This window comes from Kogia breviceps, chromosome 3 (assembly GCF_026419965.1).
Source record: "Kogia breviceps isolate mKogBre1 chromosome 3, mKogBre1 haplotype 1, whole genome shotgun sequence".
Taxonomy (NCBI): domain Eukaryota; kingdom Metazoa; phylum Chordata; class Mammalia; order Artiodactyla; family Physeteridae; genus Kogia; species Kogia breviceps.
The window spans coordinates 152,571,660-152,592,979 of NC_081312.1; the positions used below are offsets into that span (position 1 = coordinate 152,571,660).

Consider the following 21,320-nt stretch of genomic DNA (forward strand, 5'->3'; position numbering starts at 1 on the left):
GGGAAAAGTAGTAGGTGACGAGGCCAGAAACATGGTGGGAAGCGGGGTGCTATCATGCAGCACCCTGTAGATCATTTGGCTTTTACTTTGAGTGAAAAAGGGAACCCCTGGAGGGTTTTGAGCTGTGACATTTTATGTTCTAAAACGACCACCCTGGCAGCCGTGAAGAGAAGTGACAGTAACGGAGGCAAGAATGGAAACAAGATCAATTAGGAGGCTCTTGCGCTGATCCAGGTCAGAGGTGATGGTGGCCTGGACCAGGCGGAAGTGGTGAAAAATGATCAGATTCAGGGTATACTCTGAAAGGAGACTGGAGATTTCCTAACAGATTGGATATAGGGGGTGATAGAGAGCTTGAGTAAAGGATAATTCCCAGGTGTATAGGCAAAGCAATGGAGGGATGACAGTGGCATCAACTGAGATGAGAAAGACTACTTACTACATGGAAGCTGGGTGCGGGGGTGGTGAGAGGGGAGATCTGAAGCTTAATTTTGGACATATTAAGTTTGAAAGTGCTATCTGACATCCAAGTATAAATGTCATGACCGTAACTCAGGCCCTCGCTCAGAATCCTTTTCCCTCTTATCATAGGCAAAATTTAAATAGGCTGAGTTATTTTTAAACTACAGTAGACCAGAAATCAATGAAAACATTAAAATATAACTAAATTGCCCAGAAACACACACCTAAGAAAAATTTATTAAAAACAAAATTCTACTATGCAATGGTCTACACATTCATACCAGAACCAAATATTTGTTTAATAACAAACATAGGTATCATTACAGCAAAGATATCACAGTCCACGGAACATAGAAGGGGTCCAACAATATGTTAAAAATGAAGAGGTTAAACATAATTTTTTTTAAAATCATGCTTTTTCCTTCTCTTGTAGCTGAGCAGATGAGTATAAACTAAGGTCCCAAGAAACCTTTTCAAAGATAAATGAATGTAAGTCAACATACCTCTATACTTGTAGGATTAGGAATATATCACGACCATAATATTTAATCATTCAGCAGAAAAACAGACAACTTTGAACCTACATTTCTCTACCCTGTATGCTAAAAACTTCAGTAAAGGTAAACATAGAAACTTAAAGGCTAAAAAACAAGCACATTATACTGTCCCTGGCATAATGTAAATTAATTCTGTTCTATCAATGTGACATATTATCTTTTTCCTTTGGCAAAAACCTACAAAAGAGAAACTATCTCTCTACTTGGAAAAAGGTAAGCATATCCCTCTGGAGCACATATTCAAATGCCAGAGGAGAAAAAGCATCGCCAGAATCTAAAATAGCTATTAAAAAAAAGCTCCTGAAGCCAGGTCTTTCTTTCAGATCCTAGAATTCTCTTTCATTCCCAATTTTTAATAAGCACATTTGTGACAAACTAGACTATGAGGTGAAAACACATAGGTCCTCTATTGATAGATGTGTTATAATAAGAAATGACAGCCGAAAGCCTAATAAAGATCATAAAAACACACAGGATTATATTTATAAACATCATACAATACTGGGTTTTAATACAAACCACTGCAAATCAAATCAAATCAAATCAACAAATATTTATAGGGTTTTCATCCTGTGCAAGGTACCTACTTCAAGATTCCCAGGATCCAATGGCATGCCTAATGGAGGAGCTATTTACAAAACAACTTCTCGGAGTGAGTCACCCAGATGCAGGCAGTATTATTTCAAATGACAGTAGACTGAAGTGGAGCACTTGATAGCTCCTTAAAGGGAAGGAAACTAGGATTAAGCAATGTTTCATTACCAACGTGGGCAGTGCTTAGGGCTCTCAAACATCCAGTAACTCAACAAAAATTCAATAGCACACAACGTGCAGGTGCAGGGGGGGAACCAAATCTGCCCTCCAGGATTATGCAAGAAGAGCACAAATCCTTCCCAAGGAAATGTGCAGTAGACAGGCAAACTAAGAAAGGGATGTTATCGAAACAGGAATATATTAAATTTCATGCAAGAGGGGAGGGTAGCAGTTCTTAAGAAAGAGTTATAATTTGAGCCGAGAAATTAAGACTGAGTGAGGACTAGCCAAGGTGCGAAGGAAACGCAACATTCTAGACATAGTCAGTCAGCCCAGTTGGTCAACAAATATTAACCGAACACATACTACGTTCTACTACTTTCAGTGCTGGAGATACAGTGGTAAACAAGACAAAGTCTCTGCCTTTAAGGAGTGTACAATCTAGGAGGAGGAGGTAGACAATCAATATATACATATTCAGACAAAGACCAAGATAAGATTTTCAGAGAGTGATACATATTATGAGAAAAATAAATCAGAGTAATAGAACAGGGGTTGTTTAGGGGAATGTGGTACTTTACATAGGTGTGAGATGGCCCATCTCAGGTCTTGTTTAACCTGAGATCTGAATGATTAAAAGGAGGTAGCCATACAAAGATTCACGGGGAAAAGGATTCCAATCAGAAGGAACAGAAAATACAAAGGCTCAAAAACACTGAAATAACTGTGGCCGGTGGATATGGAACAGAGTGAATGAGAAGCAGAATGGTAGGGGACAAGGTCAGATACAGAAGGAGGCAGGTAGTTACTGCCAGCTCTTTACAAAAATTGTTTTCTCTTCTTCCTGGGATGTGAGTAGTCTGCATCTCCTAGCCTCCCCTTAAGTTAGGTGGGATCTGGAGACTGAATTCTGTCCAATGAAATAAGAGGCAAAATGAGGGTGCCATTTCAAGATCAAAGCTTTTAAGATGTGGGTATTTTCCTTGCCCAGGCCTTTTCCCATCTGCTAGCAAGATACAGATAATAAGCAGGCTGTAGGAAATAGCAGAGCCACAAGATGGAAGAGAGCCACTCACTGGCCGGGAACACTGCCTTGGACTGCTGTGTTGAGTGTGAAAAAAATTTCTATTGTGTTGGAGCAGTGTGCATTTTGGGGGTTTATTTGTGCAAATGTGTTGAACTTGCATTTTGGGGTCTATTTGTTACCACAGCCAAGCCTAGCCTACCCTAATACAAGGCTTGATCACATAGGACCTTATAAGTTTTGTAAGGAGTTAGAATTTTATTCTAACTGCAGTGGGAAGACACTGGAAGCAAGGATGTGATGCAATCTGCTGCTGTGTAGAGAATGGACAGTATGAAAGCAAGGGAGAGAGGAAGCAGGGAGACAACAGGAGACCACAGAGGTTATCCAGGTGAGAGAACAGTGGCTCCGACTAGGTGGGAGCAATGAATATGGTAAGAAATGGTCAGATTCAGGATACCTTTGTTTTTTTTTGTTTTTTTTTTGTTTTTTTGGCTGTGCTGCGCTGCTTGTAGGATCTTAGTTCCCTGACCAGGGATTGATCCTGGGCCCCAGCAGTGACAGCACCGAGTCCTAACTGGACTGCCAGGGAAATCCCCCACGATACATTTTGAGTGGAGAGCAGAGAGCATGTGCTGATAAACTGCATGTAGGGTATGAAAGAAAGAGAGTAATCAAGAATAACTTGGTTTTTAGTTGTGCACGGTGGTGCCATTAGGGAAGAATGAGGAAAAAATTGGAAAGGAACAGAAAAGATTTAACAGGGAGTTGGGGGAAATCAATGGCTCTCTTTTAGCTGTGTTGTTGGAAATGGCTATAAAATCTCCAAATGAGGGCTTCCCTGGTGGCGCAGTGGTTGAGAGTCCGCCTGCTGATGCAAGGGACACGGGTTCGTGCCCCGGTCCAGGAAGATCCCACATGCCGTGGGGCAGCTAGGCCCGCGAGCCATGGCCACTGAGCCTGCGTGTCCGGAGCCTGTGCTCCGCAACGGGAGAGGCCACAACAGTGAGAGGCCCGTGTACCGCAAAAAAAAAAAAAAAAATCTCCAAATGAAGATGTCAAGTAAATAGTTGGGTATATAAATTTGGAGCCCAGAAGAAGATAAGACAGATAAGATAGATATTATGGGTTCATGATGATGATAATATTTATTTTAAGTCATAAGCCTGGATCAGCTCTCTCTGCTCTCCTACATGACAAAATTCAAACTCCTCAGCCTGTCACTGCACTGTCCTCCAGAAGCTGGCTTTCACCTGCCTTGCACTGCCCTTCCTCTACACACACTTCTTCGTGCAGTTCCACTTGCCTCTAATGCCCTCCCCTCTTCATTAACCAAATGATATCCATTCTCTAAGGCCCATGTCAGAACCTTCTGGGTCAAGATTTTCCTAACACTCCAATGTGAGGTGCTCTCTTCACGTTCTGGATTTGCATAGTAATTATTTTCTATGTATCTAGTTCAGAAAAGGCAAAAGTCACATTTTGCCGTATGTCATCTCTTCTATATAATGTCTTAAATCTTAATTTTCACATATTTGTCCCCTGATTCTCCAATTAGATGATAGTTTCCTTAAGAAAACGCACACCTTACCCTTCTTTGTATTTCTTATAGGACCCTAGTATAATGCTGTGCATATGGTGAGCATTCAATGAATATTTGTTTGATTTGACATCTTTTTTATTTTTTTCGGTACACGGGCCTCTCACCGTTGTGGCCTCTCCCGTTGCGGAGCACAGGCTCCGGACACGCAGGCTCAGCAGCCATGGCTCACGGGCCTGGCTGCTCTGTGGCATGCGGGATCTTCCCGGACCGGGGCACGAACCTGTGTCCCCTGCATCGGCAGGCGGACTCCCAACCACTGCACCACCAGGGAAGCCCCTATTTGACATCTTTTAAAAGGCAATGAGGTAGTTAAGACTTTTAGGAATACTTCAGCAAAATAAAAAGACTTTTAGGAATACTTCAGCAAAATAAAGAAAGCAAAACGCTTAAAGAGGTAGACTTAAATCACTTGGAAAACCCACAAATTTAAAAACAGCTTGTCTGACAACAAGGCTGACTAGTAAGGTATTACTGTACTTAAAAGGTAACATTTTAATTCACAGTGAACTTACCTATATCAATATCAGTAAACCCTTCTGCACTTATTGCATCCATTGTGCTTTTGTCTATTGTGTCTAGACAAAGACTAGCAAGCTGAGGTTCATCAAATAATCGAGCCTAAACATATAAAAAGCTAGTTATTTTATTTTCATAGTTATTTTACCTTCAGGCTGTACATATTCAAAGTTAATACTGTAAACAATTATAATTGCTAATTATATAAAAACACATACTTAAAATACAATTATAATGTCTATATGTGCTTAAAACTTTTCATTCCACAATCAGAAATAAAAGTTAAAAGCACAAATGCCTGCTGAGATAACAATTAATTCATATCACCACTAACAGCCCTGTTATTTTTATTTTCATATGCCTATATATGCATTGCCTTGTTTCTTATACATCATTTATTTTATCCTTAATGAAACACTCTAGGTTAGATAAGGCAGACATTATCCCATTATCCAGATGAGGAAACAGAGGCTCAGAGAGGTATACTGACTTGCCTAGTAACATCTAGCTAGTTATGTTCCAAAGCCAGTACTTAAGTCGAAGTCTTAAGATCTTTTCACTAAACGGTAATATCAATTGTCAAGCATACCAGTACCAACAGATCAGATTTTTTTTTCCATTTCCTATTTTGATTGGGGGAAGAGAATAAGGTACAAGAATTGTAGAGCATGAAAGTTCTGGGAACCTAAGCAAAAACTAGGCCTGACAACAGAGGAGCAAATAAGTAAATTCACGTGATGGAATATCACACAATGAGAATGAACGATCTACAACTACACACAACAATATGAAGGAATCCCACAAACGTAATGGTAAGCAAAAGAAGGTACAGTATATATTGAGCAAAAGAGTATACAGCTGACACTTGAACAACTTGGGGGTTAGGCGCACTGACCCTCTATGCAGTCAAAATCCACATGTAACTTATAGTTGGCCCTTTGTATCTGAGGTTCCTCTGTATCCTTGGATTCAACCAACCACTAATCATGTAGTGCTATAGTATTTACTATTGAAAAAATTATACATATAAGTGGACGCACGAAGTTCAAACCCACGTTGTTCAAGGATCAACTGTATACTGTATGATTTTAGCAAAGCTAATCTAGGCTTTAAGAAGTCAGAAGTCAAACTTACAATATGTGCTTTATCAGGATGCATATTATAATTCAAAAAACAAGTTTAAAAATGGGTGCATTCAAACTCAATTGAAATTTTTTAAAAAAAGGAGATATGATGATAGGTGTGCCAATGACCAATCTTCCTTCTGGCCTAGGGTCAGCTCTGTTTATATTTAATAGCATGGACAAAACAGAAGTCTACTGTCTGTACTTCAGTTTTTTCAATTTATAACACACTGTTCCTTCTAGCATGGGATCCAGTCTAGGATCATAGTTTTTGTATTTTTAAAATACAAAAAATAGTACATTTAAAAAATTCTAATGTCAGCAGATATTTTAACTAGCCAACTCAGTTTTTATAGGTGAGTTAGTGTTCACGCAAAAATTGATATTTTACTCTAGGAAAAACAATTTTTGGTAAAAATTATTTAATTCAGAGTAGCAATATTTCAGTCACTGAGATACAGTATCAAGTTTCCTTTAGAATCTACTGCTGCTACTTCAGAGTAAAATAAATTTTCTCTAAATTTAGTTTGAGTCTGGCATTACCTGATAAAATAGCACTATTTTTAATGATTGTATCACTTCACAGAGAGTGTTTTTCCCTCTGTAATCTATGCTGGTACAGTATACTGGCTCTTTGTTTTAGAGGGAAGCTAGCATAGGTCCTCTCAAGTAAATGAACATGCTCAGTTCAAATGACTCACTTGGCAGGAACAAGACGTTCACATGACAATTTGTGGGCTAATTCACATGACCCCACCATGAAAACTTTGGAAGTAATGTTGAGTTCTAAGACCAATAAGACACTGAAAAGTTTCTTTTTCTCAGTGACATCTGTTAACCCTTGCTACTCAAAGTGTAGTCCAGAAGCACCAGCATCATCTGAAAGTCTGTTAGAAATGCAGACTCTCAGGCCCCACCTTGGCCTCCTGAACTAGAAAGCGTACTTTAATTGTCAAAGTTTAATTTACTGGTTTCTAATTTTTTTTTTTCTTTTGGCCATACTGCGCAGCATACGGGATCTTAGTTCCCCGACTAGGTATGAAACCGTGCCCCCTGGAGTGGAAGCGCAGAGTCTTAACCATTGGACCACCAGCGAAGTCCTATTGGTTTCTAAATTTTATGACTGAATTTAAAAAAGAAGAGTAGTAAAAAAAAAAAAAAAAAAAAAAGAAGAGTAGTTAAGTGACCCTCTCTACACACAACAAAACTCTTTAGACAGTAAAGAATCTTATGACTATCAACTTCTTTATTGGATTTTCGTCACTAATTCAAAAGAGGAAAAAAAATGCAGGGAGACATCACTTATTAGTTATATAATCTTGGTCAAGTTATTTCACCACCCTGTGCTTCAATTTCCTTGTCTATAAAATGGGGATAAGAAAATCTTCACCCAGAATAGCTACATCTCCTACAGTTATTGTGAAGATTAAATGAATTAATGCATACGAAGTATTCAGAATGGTACCTGGCACACAATACTCACTCAATACATTTTGCTATTATTATCATCGATATCACCGTACCTTACTGGTTTAAGGTTGAGACCTCACTTTTACCACTTGCTGTCTCATGTTATATAAGATATTTACCTCTTTATGCTTCCATTTCATCTTTGAAATGGGGATAATAATAATAGACAACAGCACAGCTGTAATGAGGAGTAAATGTGATAATATATACAAAGAGACTAGCTTACTGTCTGGCATACAATATATACAGACATGGAGTTCTGTGATTATGTCTAAGAAGAGGTGACATCAGCATGTTCTTTCTTCTATAACTATAAATACTTAATGGCCAAAGATTTTTTTTTAAATGCCATCAGTCATTTTTGGTATGACAAAATGGATGTAGAACTGGGAAACTTGAGCTCTGGGCTCTGGACCCACTTAGCCTGTTGTGAGACTTTGGGCAGGTAGTTAACTAGCCAGGTTTTAGATTTTTCATTTGGAAAATGAGACTGTTAAGCTAAGGAACAGCCATGATTATTTCCATTACTAATATTCAGTAGGATTATATATTATCAGCTTAGACTTTCCCCCCCTTCATTTTAACTTGCTTAACTCTGTGAAGACCCTGTCTCCCCAAAAGGTCTTATCCTGAGGTACTGGGGATTAAAATTTCAACACATGAATTCTGGGGGACACAATTCAACCCCTAGCACAGGCTTATATAGACTAGTTTAGGATTTTGAAAACAAATTTATAAAAGGGTATCATAACATTGTCTAAAAAGAACAACAATTTATTTATATCTCAAGTATGGAGCTCAGATTACAGGCATTTAACAGATGCCAAATAGTATAAATTAAAGACTGGTTAATGATTCCATAGATGTGTTCAGTTTGTAAACATTCATCAGACTGTACACTTATGATATGTGTACTTTTCTGCATGTATAGTATACTCAGTGAAAACTTTTTAAAATGTCAATGTATGGAGAGTCTTAAATTCTAACTCCTCCAGAAGTGGGTCAGCAAGCTTAAAGATGGAAGACAGTAAATCTTACAACTTTTCTGGACTTGAAATATTCAATCTTAATTTCAGACCCAATGCAAATCAAGAACAAAGATGTCCAGAAAGCTTCATGCTATCATACTCTCAATCATAGCAGGAACAATGCTGGATACTAACCCTCAACTCCAATCCTAAACAGTTACATAACTTTGAGTCATAATGCCCTATTTATATAAGGCTTCAGTTTCTTTACCTATTATATGATATATTAACTCTAATTTGGTTTTCTATTCTAAAATTATATGACTCTGATTTATTTCCCTGAATGATACAAGATTTCATATGCTTTAAAATAATAATCTAAGACTAATTCTCCAGGAAACAGTAAATATTCATATATAGTTGTACCTAATTTTTAAAGCTAAATGATACATACCTTAGCTACATTTACTTACCTGAGTAAGTAACATAAAGGCATTATCTGCCCTCAGATGTTTGGTGAGAAATTCCACACAATGTGCTTCCAAGGCTGGGACTGCATATTTCTTAGCAGTATAAAGAGTGGTCATAACTGTTTCTGGGCCAATTTGAACTTCATCTGAATATAGAAATCTGGGAAACAGGTGGAAATTGCAGAGATGGTCAGTAGGGTTTTAGATAAGCAATCCATCAGAGTTAAACCTCTGAGGAATATTTTAAAAGATAATGAGCAAAGTGAAAAATAACTTGAAAAGTACATCAAACTTTCCAGGGCTACAGGGCATGTGCACACACATCACCTCATTTTATTCTGACTCAATCCTGAGAGGTAGGCAGTGTCATTTATAGAGGAGACTAAATTTAAATAAAGATCATGGGATCTTCATGTCTCCAAGTCAAATTTTTAGAGGTCTTTTAGCACCTATAGCAGCTTAGGATGAGTGGTTCATTTATCTCTCCTTCATCAAAGGATGTTCATGTAAGCAAATCTACAGATGGCTTAAGTTCATATCTCTAAATGTCAAACATCCATTTACTTCCTGATAATGGTGTCTTCTTATTCTGAGCATCTTTTAACCATTCTTTGTTATTCCAGAATTAGCATTATGACCAAAGACTAGAGTACTGGGGCTTTGGAGGAATAAAACAGTTTAATAGTATATTAAATGACCCCATATTGCTATGTGCTTTTGAGTATTTAGATCTAACTTTGTTTCAAAATACTATCAAACCAATACCTCCTCCCCCCACACCGGTTGGCTGCTTCTAACTGCTAGGTCACTAGATAAATCAGATTCTTAGAAGTGCAGATAAAAAGCATAAGATTCTCAGAGAAGGCCTGGGCAGTTCTTGCTGAACTATACTGAAGCTTCTGCATATCCACTTCAGGGCTCCTCTGTGGTTCCTCAGAGACCTTTGTGCTTACTCTCCAGTTCTCAGCCACACTCAGGATAGCTGAGGGTGCTGGAGAAATAAGGCATTAAGAACAAGTAGCTGAGGGTGCTGGAGAAATAAGGCATTAAGAACAAGTAGCTGAGGGTGCTGGAGAAATAAGGCATTAAGAACAAGTATTTCATTTTTAGCAATACTAAAGACTTAGAAAGAACACTTATTACACTTATATTCCTAGGACCCAAGTCGTAAAATAAGAATTTAAGAAAACTCATTAGGGGGCTTCCCTGGTGGCGCAGTGGTTAAGAATCCACCTGCCAATGCAGGCGACACAGGTTCGAGCCCTGGTCCAGAAGATTCCTACATGCCACGTAGCAACTAAGCCCGAGCACAACTACTGAGCCTGTGGTCTAGAGCCCACGAGCCACAACTACTGAGCCTGCGTGCCACAACTACTGGAGCCTAGAGCCTGTGCTCTGCAACAAAAGAAGCCACTGCAATGAGAAGCCTGTACGTCGCAACGAAGAGTAGCCCCTGCTCGCCACAACTAGAAAAAGCCCAAATGCAGCAATGAAGACCCAACACAGCCAAAAATAAATAAATAAATTTATTGGAAAAAAAAACCCATTAACATCTTTCACAACACTCTATACAGTAAAGTGAGGAAAGGAAGTTCTGTTTCATATTCCTATCCACTGCTTTTCAATTTCTTCTTTTATTCTGGTGGACAGACTCACCGCCCAAGATGAAATTCTAGCCTGTTACAGCCCCGTAACATCCCACCCTAACCAAATGCTGGCATTCCACTAATAATATTATCCTTACAACTACCTCCAGTGGAGGCTGTGCATTCTCATACTTCCCTATGTCTCAGGTTCAAAAGTGAAGGTTGCTGGTTTTCAAGATTACACTGTTTTCAAATACTTTTGCAAAAACCTTTCAAGTCAGCCATCTGTATCACCTTCATAATACTCATTTAATGTCACGTGCCACTTGGTGATAAGTACAGGGAATGAAAAAACCACTTAGTCCCTTACAGTCAGGGGTAGGGAATGAATAAAAAGGAGAGAAAATGAACATTTGTTGCGTCGCTACCAACTGACAGATGCCAATTCATTTAATCCTCCCACAAGGAAGGCAGGTGCTGCTACCTGTATTTTAAAGATGGGGAGGGCTTCCCTGGTGGCGCAGTGGTTGAGAGTCCGCCTGCCAATGCAGGGGACACGGGTTCGTGCCCCGGTCCAGGAAGATCCCACATGCCGCGGAGCAGCTGGGCTCGTGAGCCATGGCCGCTGAGCCTGTGCATCCGGAGCCTGTGCTCCGCAATGGGAGAGGCCACAACAGTGAGAGGCCCGCATACAACAAAATAAATAAATAAATAAAGATGGGGAAACAGAGGCTGAGGAAATGCAAGAGCTGTCTACCATAACACGCCATTTCTGGGCTTCTGGCTGCTCTCAGTGCTAGACTATCAGGCCCGTCAGGTGAGGGCTGTTTTAATTTGCCTGGACTCAGGGAGAGATGGCTTGGGTTTAAGCCTATTCCATCACCTGACAGCTATGTGACTTTAAACAAGTCATCAATGTGTTCCTCTCTGAAAAGAGATGTGGATAACAGTATCTACTTCATAATGCTCTGGTGAGGATTAATATCAGTTAAAATACACAAAGTGTAGGGCTTCCCTGGTGGTGCAGTGGTTCACAGTCCGCCTGCCGATGCAGGGGACAAGGGTTCGTGCCCCAGTCCGGGAGGATCCCACGTGCCGCGGAGCGGCTGGGCCCGTGAGCCATGGCCGCTGAGCCTGCGCGTCCGGAGCCTGCGCTCCGCAACGGGAGAGGCCACAACAGTGAGAGGCCTGCGTACCACAAAAAAAACCACAAAAAAACCCCCCAAAAAACCCCCCACAAAGTGTTTTGAATAATGCCTGACAAATACTTAGCCTCAGTAAATGTTAGCTGTTTATTTTTATATTGTTTCGTTTCTCTCTATTTTCCTCTGCATTTCAGAAGGTTTCCTTGCAAGTCTTCTAGCCCTTCTATTTTTTCTCCCCAGCAATCACATGTTTAAATTTCTAAGAATTCTTGCTTCTTTCTTGAGTGTTCTTTTTTTACTCCACAGCACTATGTCTCCTTTTTATGGATACAAAAATGTTCTCAAGTCTCCAAGTTTTAAAAGTTCCTTTCCGTTCCCTGAATTACCTATTTCCTTGAGGATCAGCTGTTATTGAGGATCAGCTGTTCTTGGTCTTTATCATATTCTGATTTTCCTTATATGTCAAAAGAGTCATGATTATCTCCAGTTGAATATCCTGGTAGCTGGTAAGTTTTCTTTGCTTCTGTGTAAGTATAGGAGTGCTTTCCAACTAAAACCTTCTCCAAAATGTTAAGTGTGGCTGGGAGCTGTGCATGTGGGAGGCTTGCTGATTGGCACCTCGCATTAGAGTGGGAAAGCAGCCTTTAGGTTAGAGAGACCAACCCCCCGCCCCCCCCCGCCATTACCCTGGAGTCCCTAAACCAAATCAGCACCCTAGTTCTCCCCAGGTGGTTTGTCTAGTTTATTTAAAGAGGAGCCTGTCAGATGTCACCAGGAGTTAGCATACAAGAGGGGGTTTGAGGGGATGGCCTATAAACAGGCTTTAAATTAATGCCCATGTTTTAACCCTACCTTCTCATTTTTACCCTCTTCACTTACTCTCCACCTAGAGCCGTGCGGGGGCTCAGCCAGGAACGGCAGCTCCTACCACCACTGTAGTTCCTCATGCTCTGGATTCTGGGCTCCAGACTTGGCCACTCCATTTCATCATCAACACACTTCCAACTGCTTTGTTCCTTTTCTGCATTGGCTTCCAATCTCTCTCCTTTTTTTTTTTTTGTCTTCACTGTATTTATTTTCTTTTCAGTCAGTTTAACTGGGGCAGAGAGAAGGCTAACATCATGCTCAGTTCCCTTCCTAAACGAGAAACCTAGGAAGTTTTTGTTTTAAGGGCAAGATAGGAAGAAGTCTTTACATCTGTCTTAATTTTTTTTCAAGCAAAAATTACTAGAGTTATAAAATATAGAGCTGAAATGTGGGGCCTTTATTACCATTTGTTTGAGTAGATTCAAACTTAAGGAAACCAGCTCCACAAAGTTGAAGTACATGGTTCTTTAAGAATCTATAAGTGGGTCCCCTGACAGGGAGATCCGGAAACGCTTCCTACAAGAATTTCTACCTGAGAGCTAAAAGATGAAAAGAGGGTAGGAAACATTCCAGGAACCAAAGAATTGTGTTTTTAGACTATTCTATATGGTCCAAAACCCCATTCAAATTGCTTTTATGAAATTATACCTCAGTAATATACCTTTGGCTTGAATATATTTAAGAAACATCGACATTTGTATCTAAAGACACAGATTGAGGATACTACTCATGTCAGTAATGTCTTCAATTATTTATTTTTGGGGGCTATGTTGGGTCTTCGTTGCTGTGTGCAGGCTTTTCTCTAGTTGCATCGAGCGGGGGCTACTCTTCGTTGTGGTGCGTGGGCTTCTCATTGCAGAGCATGGGCTCTACGGCGCACAGGCTCAGTAGTTGTGGCACACGGGCTTAGTTGCTCCATGGCATGTGGGATCTTCCTGTACCAGGGCTCGAACCCGTGTCCCCTGCATTGGCAGGCGGATTCTTAACCACTGCACCACCAGGGAAGTCCCAGTAATGCCTTCTTTATGGGGGGACTGCATCAGGAATTTTTTTTTAACTGATCTTATTGTCAGACACAGTTGTGCATCTCCTAAGCAGATGGTTTGTTTTTAATCTACAAACACTATGAATTGTAACTGACTAGACAGGTTTCTCTTTTTGTAATAGTTGCTAAAATTATCAAAATTAAGTTTGTAGAGTACCTATAGCATGCATTTTTGTATTGGCTTCATCTTCGCTCTGTTTTATTTCTTATCCTTGTGTTTCTTGTAAGACATTTAAAATTCTTTTTGGAGCAATGCAAGTTATAAATAAATACCAGACTATAAACAATAAGAAAGGGAACTCTGTGTTTCTTATATTTTTTCCCTATATCTTTCCTACAGCACCAGACACAGTGTGAGCACCTGGCTAAGCTTTAATGAATACATGTTAGCTGACTAGACAATTCAGTACAGGTTTCTAGCTATCATTGATAGGGAAACCATTTTCATTTCTAATAAGAAAAAAGGCTACTTGAAAATCCAAGAATCATCTTGATTCATATTTTATCAATACATACATGTTTTCTCTACATTCTGTTTAATAACTAAAACTGCTATAATAAAAAAACTATGTAAGCCAGTGTTTACAAAATATAATTAAAAATGAAACATAATATTAGCACAATACTTTGTATTTTAAAGTGAACATTTCAGCTCTGATACACTACCTCTAAGGACAAGAGCACAGAGAAATAATTACAGGTCAACAAACTATTTCTCATTTCTCCCCGAAGATGAATGGCTTTCCAAAAGATAAAACTTAGGTCACATTTAATCTAATTTAAAAATTAAAAGACTAAGGTAAAAACTTCATTTTACATTAGAAAAATCACAAGATCATGTACAAGAAACTGTGTATCACTACTGATTCTTTCATTTTACTCAAAAACATTTATTGAGGGACTGTATAATAACAAGACACTGAGACAGGTCCTAGAAATACAAATACGGGAGAGATAGCTCTGCCCATAAAAAGCTTATGGTATGGTAATAAAATGATTAAAAAGTAATGTCATAATTATAACAGAATTATGCATTAGGCATGGTTTGATAACTAATCTCTAAAGATGGCACCAATAAATCATGCCTCCTACTATCCATACCCTTATACAGATCTGTCCCATAAGGAATCTGGGCTAATCCTGTTTGCCTCTCGTTAACTAACAGAATGTGGCAGAAGTTAACACTATGCCAGTCTGGGACCTAAACTTTGAGGATGACTGGCAGCTCCTACTTTTGTGCTTTCTGGAGCCATGGGCTGCTGTTATCCAATAAGTCAAGCTACCCTGTGGGAAAGATCAGCTGGAGAAGACATGGAAAAAGAGAAAAAGGTTCAGCCAACTCAGTCTGAATCAAACCTCCAGATGACAACAGCCCCAACTGCTATCAGACTATGACTGCATTGGAGACCTGAAGAATATGCTATAAGAACCTCCCACACAACCCTGAAAGATAAAACCATGTTTAAGCCGCTAAGTGTTGGAGCAGTTTGTTGTACAGCAATAGATACAAAACTTGCTACAAGAGATTAGATGAGGCAGAGTGCAAAATTAATGATGTTTTATAGAGGAGATAAAGACTGAAGTATATCTGAAGGGTGGTAATTAAGTGTGGAAATCTAGGCAGAAAGACTAAGTACAAAGGCAAGGAGGCTTTAGAAGGCAAGTATTAAAATAAGGGAAAGGCCATCAGTAGAGGCGGGGCACTGAGCAGATGGAGAGGAAGGGGAATAGATATCAAATCATAAAGGTCTTGTATACCTGCTGAAATGTTTAAACTGCATCCTGTATGCAAAAAGAAGACATTAAGAGATTCAGAGGAATCCTGATAAAGTCTGGATGTGAGAGAAATAACTTTGTTAACAGTGTGAAGAGTGGAGAGAGCTAAGTCTAAAGGCAGTGGTCTGTCTGAAGCAATGCTGGAAAAAATTAAGAGAAGGGGGCTGAACCTTCATGACTGGTCCAAACAGGATAAGAAACACATGGAACAGACTGGAACCAAACTACAGCTTGGAGCCAAGCCCACCTGAGTCAATCCCCAACTGACCCACAGAACAAGAATATTCAAAGGAAGAATAAATGATTGTTTTTTTTAAGCCCCTGAGTTTTGGGGTGCTTTATAGCATTATTGTGGCAAAAGCTGACTGAGACAGGGCCTAATAAGCGTGTCTGCCTCAAAGACTGTTCTGAAATTTGAGTTCCCACAAGGTGCTTAGGAACAAACCGTAAGTGGAACGTGGCAAGCACTCATTAAGTGTTAGATATTTTTACTGTTGACATGTCCATCTGTATGGGTACTAGACATTCGTTTGTGATTGTCCAGTTGGAAACTGGGTTCGGGCTGAGTACAAGTTTGGCAATATAGCTGGGGGAGTATGTAATGCCACAGGTTAATGGGAGAAAAGAAGAAGACAGCTGAAGACAGAACCTGAGGAATAGTTGTCACCTGAGGAACCCATGTCTCCTTCCAGCCACCGCTCCATTTCTCTGTGTCTCTTTGCAACAAAACTCCCTGAGAGGATTATTTATACTAGTGGCCTCCAGCTCCTCACTTCATATTTTCTCCCCAATCTACTCTAATCCTTTTGTTGAAATCACTCTTGCTAGGGCTATCAATAGCCTCCATTTTATCAAAACCAATAATCAATTCAATGTTCTCATTTTACCCAAATCTCAGCAGCATTTAACATAGTCAACAACTCTCTCTTTATTGGAGCACTTTCTTCAACATGACTTTCAGGACACCACGCGGGCTCCTTGCTTTCCCTTCTAATTCCGCTAACAGCTGTATCTCAGTCTCATCCTACGCTCCTCCTCCTCTGCTACATCTCTACATGCTGGAGGGTCCCAGAGCTCATCCCTGTACCTCCTTCTCTTCACAGTCTATTACACATTCCTTCCCTAGGTAATCTCATCTGGCCTCATGGTTTTATTTATTTATTTTTTTTTCCCCGGTACGTGGGGCCTTCCACTGTCGTGGCCTCTCCCATTGCAAAGCACAGGCTCCCGATGCGCAGGCTCAGCGGCCATAGCTCACGGGCCCAGCCGCTCCGCGGCATGTGGGATCTTCCCGGACCGGGGCACGAACCCGCGTCCCCCGCATCAGCAGGCGGACTCTCAACCACTGCGCCACCAGGGAAGCCCCTGGCCTCATGGTTTAAATACCATTTACTCTTAACTTTCAAATTTATATTCAGCAAGAAGCTCTTCCCTAAACTCCAGGTTCGTATTTCTGTCTGCTCTTATATCCCTCCTTTGATGTCTGGTAAATCTTCCTGGTTCTACCTTTCAAAATATATCCAGATTTTGACTACTTCTCATCATGTCCATCACTACCACCCCGGTATATATAACCCACCATCAGCTCTTGCCTGAACTACTGCAAAAGCCTCTTTTATTCAATTCCCTGCTACTCATTTTACTCCTTCCACAGTCTAATCTCCAAACAACTGCCAGAATGAGTTTTTTTTAAATGTTAACCAGATCATATCGCTCCCTGTTCAAATGCTTCCCACCATACACCAGAGGGAATCCAAGTCCTTCCACAGGTTCCACAGCCCTGCATGATCTTGGCCAGCCTATCTTTTTGACTTCATCTTCTAGCACTTTCCCCTGTATTCTATCTGCTCAAATCACACTGGTTTACTCTTGCAATTCCTCTAACAGGAGAAATCTGGGGCCTTAAACACGGTTTTCCTTGCTTAGAATGCTCCTTCCCTCGTGACTTGATCATTTTTCCTTAATATACTTACCAGTACTTGATGTTATATCTTTGTTTCTCCGTACTGGATTATAAGCTCCACGAGGGCAGGGGCTTTCTCTTGTTCACTGATCCAATATCTAAAACAGTGACTGGCACAGGGAGGCAGTATTTTTTTCTTTTTTTTAGACACAGGTCTCAGACCGGATAGGGCCTTAGAGACGCATTAAGGATTCGGGTTTATTTTAAGAACAATCAGGAGTCATTGGGAGGGTTTAAACTAGGAAAAGAATATAATAAGGTCTGTATTATTACAAAGTTACCTCGGCTATTGTATAAAGAATGATCGGAAGGGATTAGGGGTACATGTGGGGAAATAAAAGAGGAGATTTTTACAGCAGGTGGCTCAGCTAAGGTACAGGTGCTTGGGCTAAAGAGAAGATTCAAGAGATTGCTAAATAGATGGAATGAACAGGACTGGATATGTGGATATAAGAGAGGAAGAAGACGAAGTCCATAACAAGGGGGGCAGTATTTCTCAAATGAGCAACTAAAGAACATCACTTAAAGGTCTGGCAGATCAAAGTGAGCAGTTTCTTAAAGGTGCTTCAAACTCAAATTCAAAAGCCTTTAAGTAATATTAACTAATTCAAGTTGTAAACATAAAAGTATGCGCAAGCGAACCTGCTTTTCCACCTCAGCAAGTACTGAGACATCTTTTTGTCACACAATAATAGGTAAGTACAGCACCTATGCTTCACAACCAGCCAATAACCTAAGTTTAAAAATCACTTTCAGAATAGAATGACTAGAACCTGAAGGACAAATACCATGACTACGCTGAAAATAGGAAAATTTCAAGGACTCAGATTAATTCACTTATTTTCTATTGATGGGAAAGGATTGACTGATCAACAGCTTCAGTGAAAATATGAAATCAACATTTTCCCTCTACATTCTTATCCTAGCAATCTCAATATTTTTTAAAGGAAAAAGCTACCCAACAATATTTTAAGATCAGTGGCTCTCACGTATCAGCATTTAGGGAGAGTATTAAATATGCTCTCAAGGTCCCACCTCCAAACATTACAATATTGTAAGGAAGGAGGAAGAGACCTACAAATTTAACAAGTACTCCAGGTGATTACAATGCAGGTGGATCAACAGCTCATTAAAGAATACTTCTAGTTTAGAATAACTAAATGAGCTATAACCAATCCTCCTGGTTGACTTCAAACCAAAAACCAAAATGATCTAGATCCTAGCTTTTGAGTTGTTTTTCCCCCCCTTTATAAATGTAATTGAACTAAATTACAAAAAATATGAGAAACAAAGAGAAAAAAAAAGTCAACATCATCTTACCATTCCCACACAACTTTGGTTAGCATTTTGGTATATTTCCTTCTCTCCTTTTCTCTAAGTATACATTTGCTGTTTCTTTACCCAGTTTTTAATCATAGTGAGCAGTTTCAAATGCTAATTATATACATTTTCCACATTAATGTTATTACCTAGTCTTAATGAATATCATACTTAGTTGCTGCACTACATTCCATAAAATGCACCTATCACTGTTTTATCTAACCATTCTCTCTGCTTGACTACTTCCTCACTACTATAAATAATCCTGCCTTAAATATTTTTGTGGGGAACATTTTCAGTACTTGAATACTTCCTACCTGTGGGGAAAACAATCTACAGTGCCAGACTGTTTTACCACCACCTCTGTCAGAGAGGGCTCCCCCCAGATGTTATCTTAAAAAAACACTGGAGGGTTTAATGGAAGAGGAAAAGTACTATATTTTTAAATTTGCACTTCTTTAATTACTATCGAAGTTAAACATTCATTGTTAATTATTATTTTTTCTTTCCCTAAGTTATCTATCCTGTCTTTATCCACTTAGTAATGGGATTTTAATATTTCTTTTCTACCTGTGTTGTGTTAACTTTGTAATTTCCTTGATCTTCCTGAGAGCTGTGAGCCTTTGTGGAGTATTTATCTCTTCCACTGACCTACCTGTTTTTGTCTCAGTACCACCCAAGACTGCTATTTTAATGATACATTCTACTCAGGCAGCTAAAACCATCTTGGTATAATGAAACACACATGGCCTCTGGTATGACTTGGCTCTGTTACCCCTTCAAGTTTCTTGACTTCTCTGGGCCGTAGTCCCATTTGTAAAATTGTAGAAAACAATACCTATACGTTCCTAAATGGCCCTTCGTGAGTAACAGCTAATAATGCCAAACTATTAGCTCCCTTCCATTAAATAAAATTAATCAGAAGTCAATCTTCTATCCTCAAGTAATCAAAAAGCAAACTCAATATCGAAAGGGAGATTCGTTTTTAAGCAAACATAACCTTATCTGCAGGAACAAAAGGTAGCTAAAGCCAAACTTACTTGTTTTGATATTAACTGTCCTGGATCATGACAACTAACACGAATGAAAAAGGAGTAAGAGGATAAAAATAAAGTAAAATAAATTTTAAAAAATTCAAAAGGTCATGTCGTCTACAAGACTTCCCAAGTATCCCTCTCCCCCAACAAAAACCTAAAACGTCGCAAATGGGCCATCAGACAACCTGACCCATACTCTGTCCTCACCACTTCTCTAATTCCCAAGCGTGGGCAACAACCCGCTACTGGAATGTGAAAACGCACGCTAATTAGCCCTAGACACTAATATTTACTCTCACAAACGGCAGGCAGCCGTCCCGGCCGACAGATTTCGGTTTCGCCCTTCCCGAGCATCACAGACTCGGGAGGAAACTGAGGCCGGGAGGGTAAGGAAAGCCTTGTCCAAGGACACCGCGGGGTTGGGGAGGCCGGCTCGGCGCCCGCCGCTCACCTCAGCAGCGCCAGGAAGGCGGCGGGCTCCACGTCGGGCAGCTCGATCTCGGCCGACGTGGTGGCCATGCCGCCGTTGAACATGGCGTCGAAGACTGCGCTGCCGGCAGCCAGCACGAAGCGGTGGGCGGGGATGCGCTGCGGACCCCCAGCGGCGGCGGCGCCGCGGCCCTTCCCCAGCACGAAGCGTACATCGCTCAGCAGCTCCGAGTTGAAGAGGAACGCGAAGCGCTCCTTCAGCGACGCCTTGGTCGCCTGCCAGTTGTACAGCGGCTCCCGCTGCAGGGGGAGCAGGGGCCCCAGAGAGGACGACGGCGGCGGCGGTGGCGGCGGCGGCCCCGCGGCGCCCGGCTCCGCCTCAGCCCCTGGGACCTGCTCGCCCGTAGCTGCCGGTCCGAGCGAGGCCATCCTCCAGCGGCGCGGCTCTGCGGGCTAGAGACGGCACTGCCGCCGCCCAGCCGCCATCCCCGAGGCCGGCACCGCCTCCCTACCTTCCGGGAAAGGCGCTTCCGGAGGCCGCGCGTCTCCGCCGGCCCCGCCCTGAGCTGCCCTGCGCGCGTCCCCGCTGGGCTGGGAGGCGGAGGCGCGCGTGGCCGCCCAGAACGGACTTGGAGGGGAAGGTGCCCCCTGCGGCGTCTCGGCCGCCCTGGGCGCAACGAGCTCACCTGAGCCCCGCGCTCCGGGTGGTGGGACTTCGGTGGGCTGCATGCGGCCCGGCGCGGGCGCCTCCTCAGACCTGCGGGCCCCGAAGCTCTCGCCCCTCCCTACTCTCAGGCCCCCCGTCACCAGCTGCAGCGCCTCCCACGTGTATCTAGGACAGGTCCCTAGGCTCTCCTTCTGGGAGTCGCACGCCTGGAAGTGTAGGGGGCCCGAGGGCTTGGCCGGCAAAGCCTGTGGGAGGGGACGACCTGATTCCACGTAGCCCCCTCCCCCAGTGTCCTCCAAGTCACCGCTCCAGACGGCCGCTGCTCCTGTGGTAATCCCTGGAGCACAGCTTGGAGACCCTCTGCATCTAACAGCCTTCCCTTTTCTCCTTCTTCCTGTTCTGTCTCTAATTTTGGTATCTGTGTGGACTCAGGCATTTTAAAAAATGTATTTTAACCCATTACCAAAAATTAACCGTATTTTAAATCTCAAAAAAACCCTCAAAGGCACCAAAGCAAAAATAACGCAAGTAGTATAGG

At 41.3% G+C, this 21,320-nt stretch overlaps 1 protein-coding gene across 2 annotated transcripts in view; it reads right to left on the reverse strand.

The window, feature by feature from the left end:
- The window catches only part of BTBD1 (BTB domain containing 1), a 45,035-nt gene extending 24,161 nt beyond the window's left edge, over positions 1 to 20,874 (reverse strand). The window contains exons 1-3 of one of the 2 annotated variants that reach the window (XM_059057314.2): positions 20,138 to 20,874; positions 8,951 to 9,107; positions 4,912 to 5,017 (exon numbers count right to left, since the gene is read on the reverse strand). In XM_059057314.2, coding sequence (XP_058913297.1) covers positions 4,912 to 5,017; positions 8,951 to 9,107; positions 20,138 to 20,544 — 670 coding nt within the window. In that variant the 5' untranslated portion in view covers positions 20,545 to 20,874. The remainder of the gene's footprint in view (positions 1 to 4,911; positions 5,018 to 8,950; positions 9,108 to 20,137) is intronic. The other variant, XM_067030011.1, reaches the window with a different exon arrangement.
- Between the last annotated feature and the right edge of the window lie 446 nt (positions 20,875 to 21,320).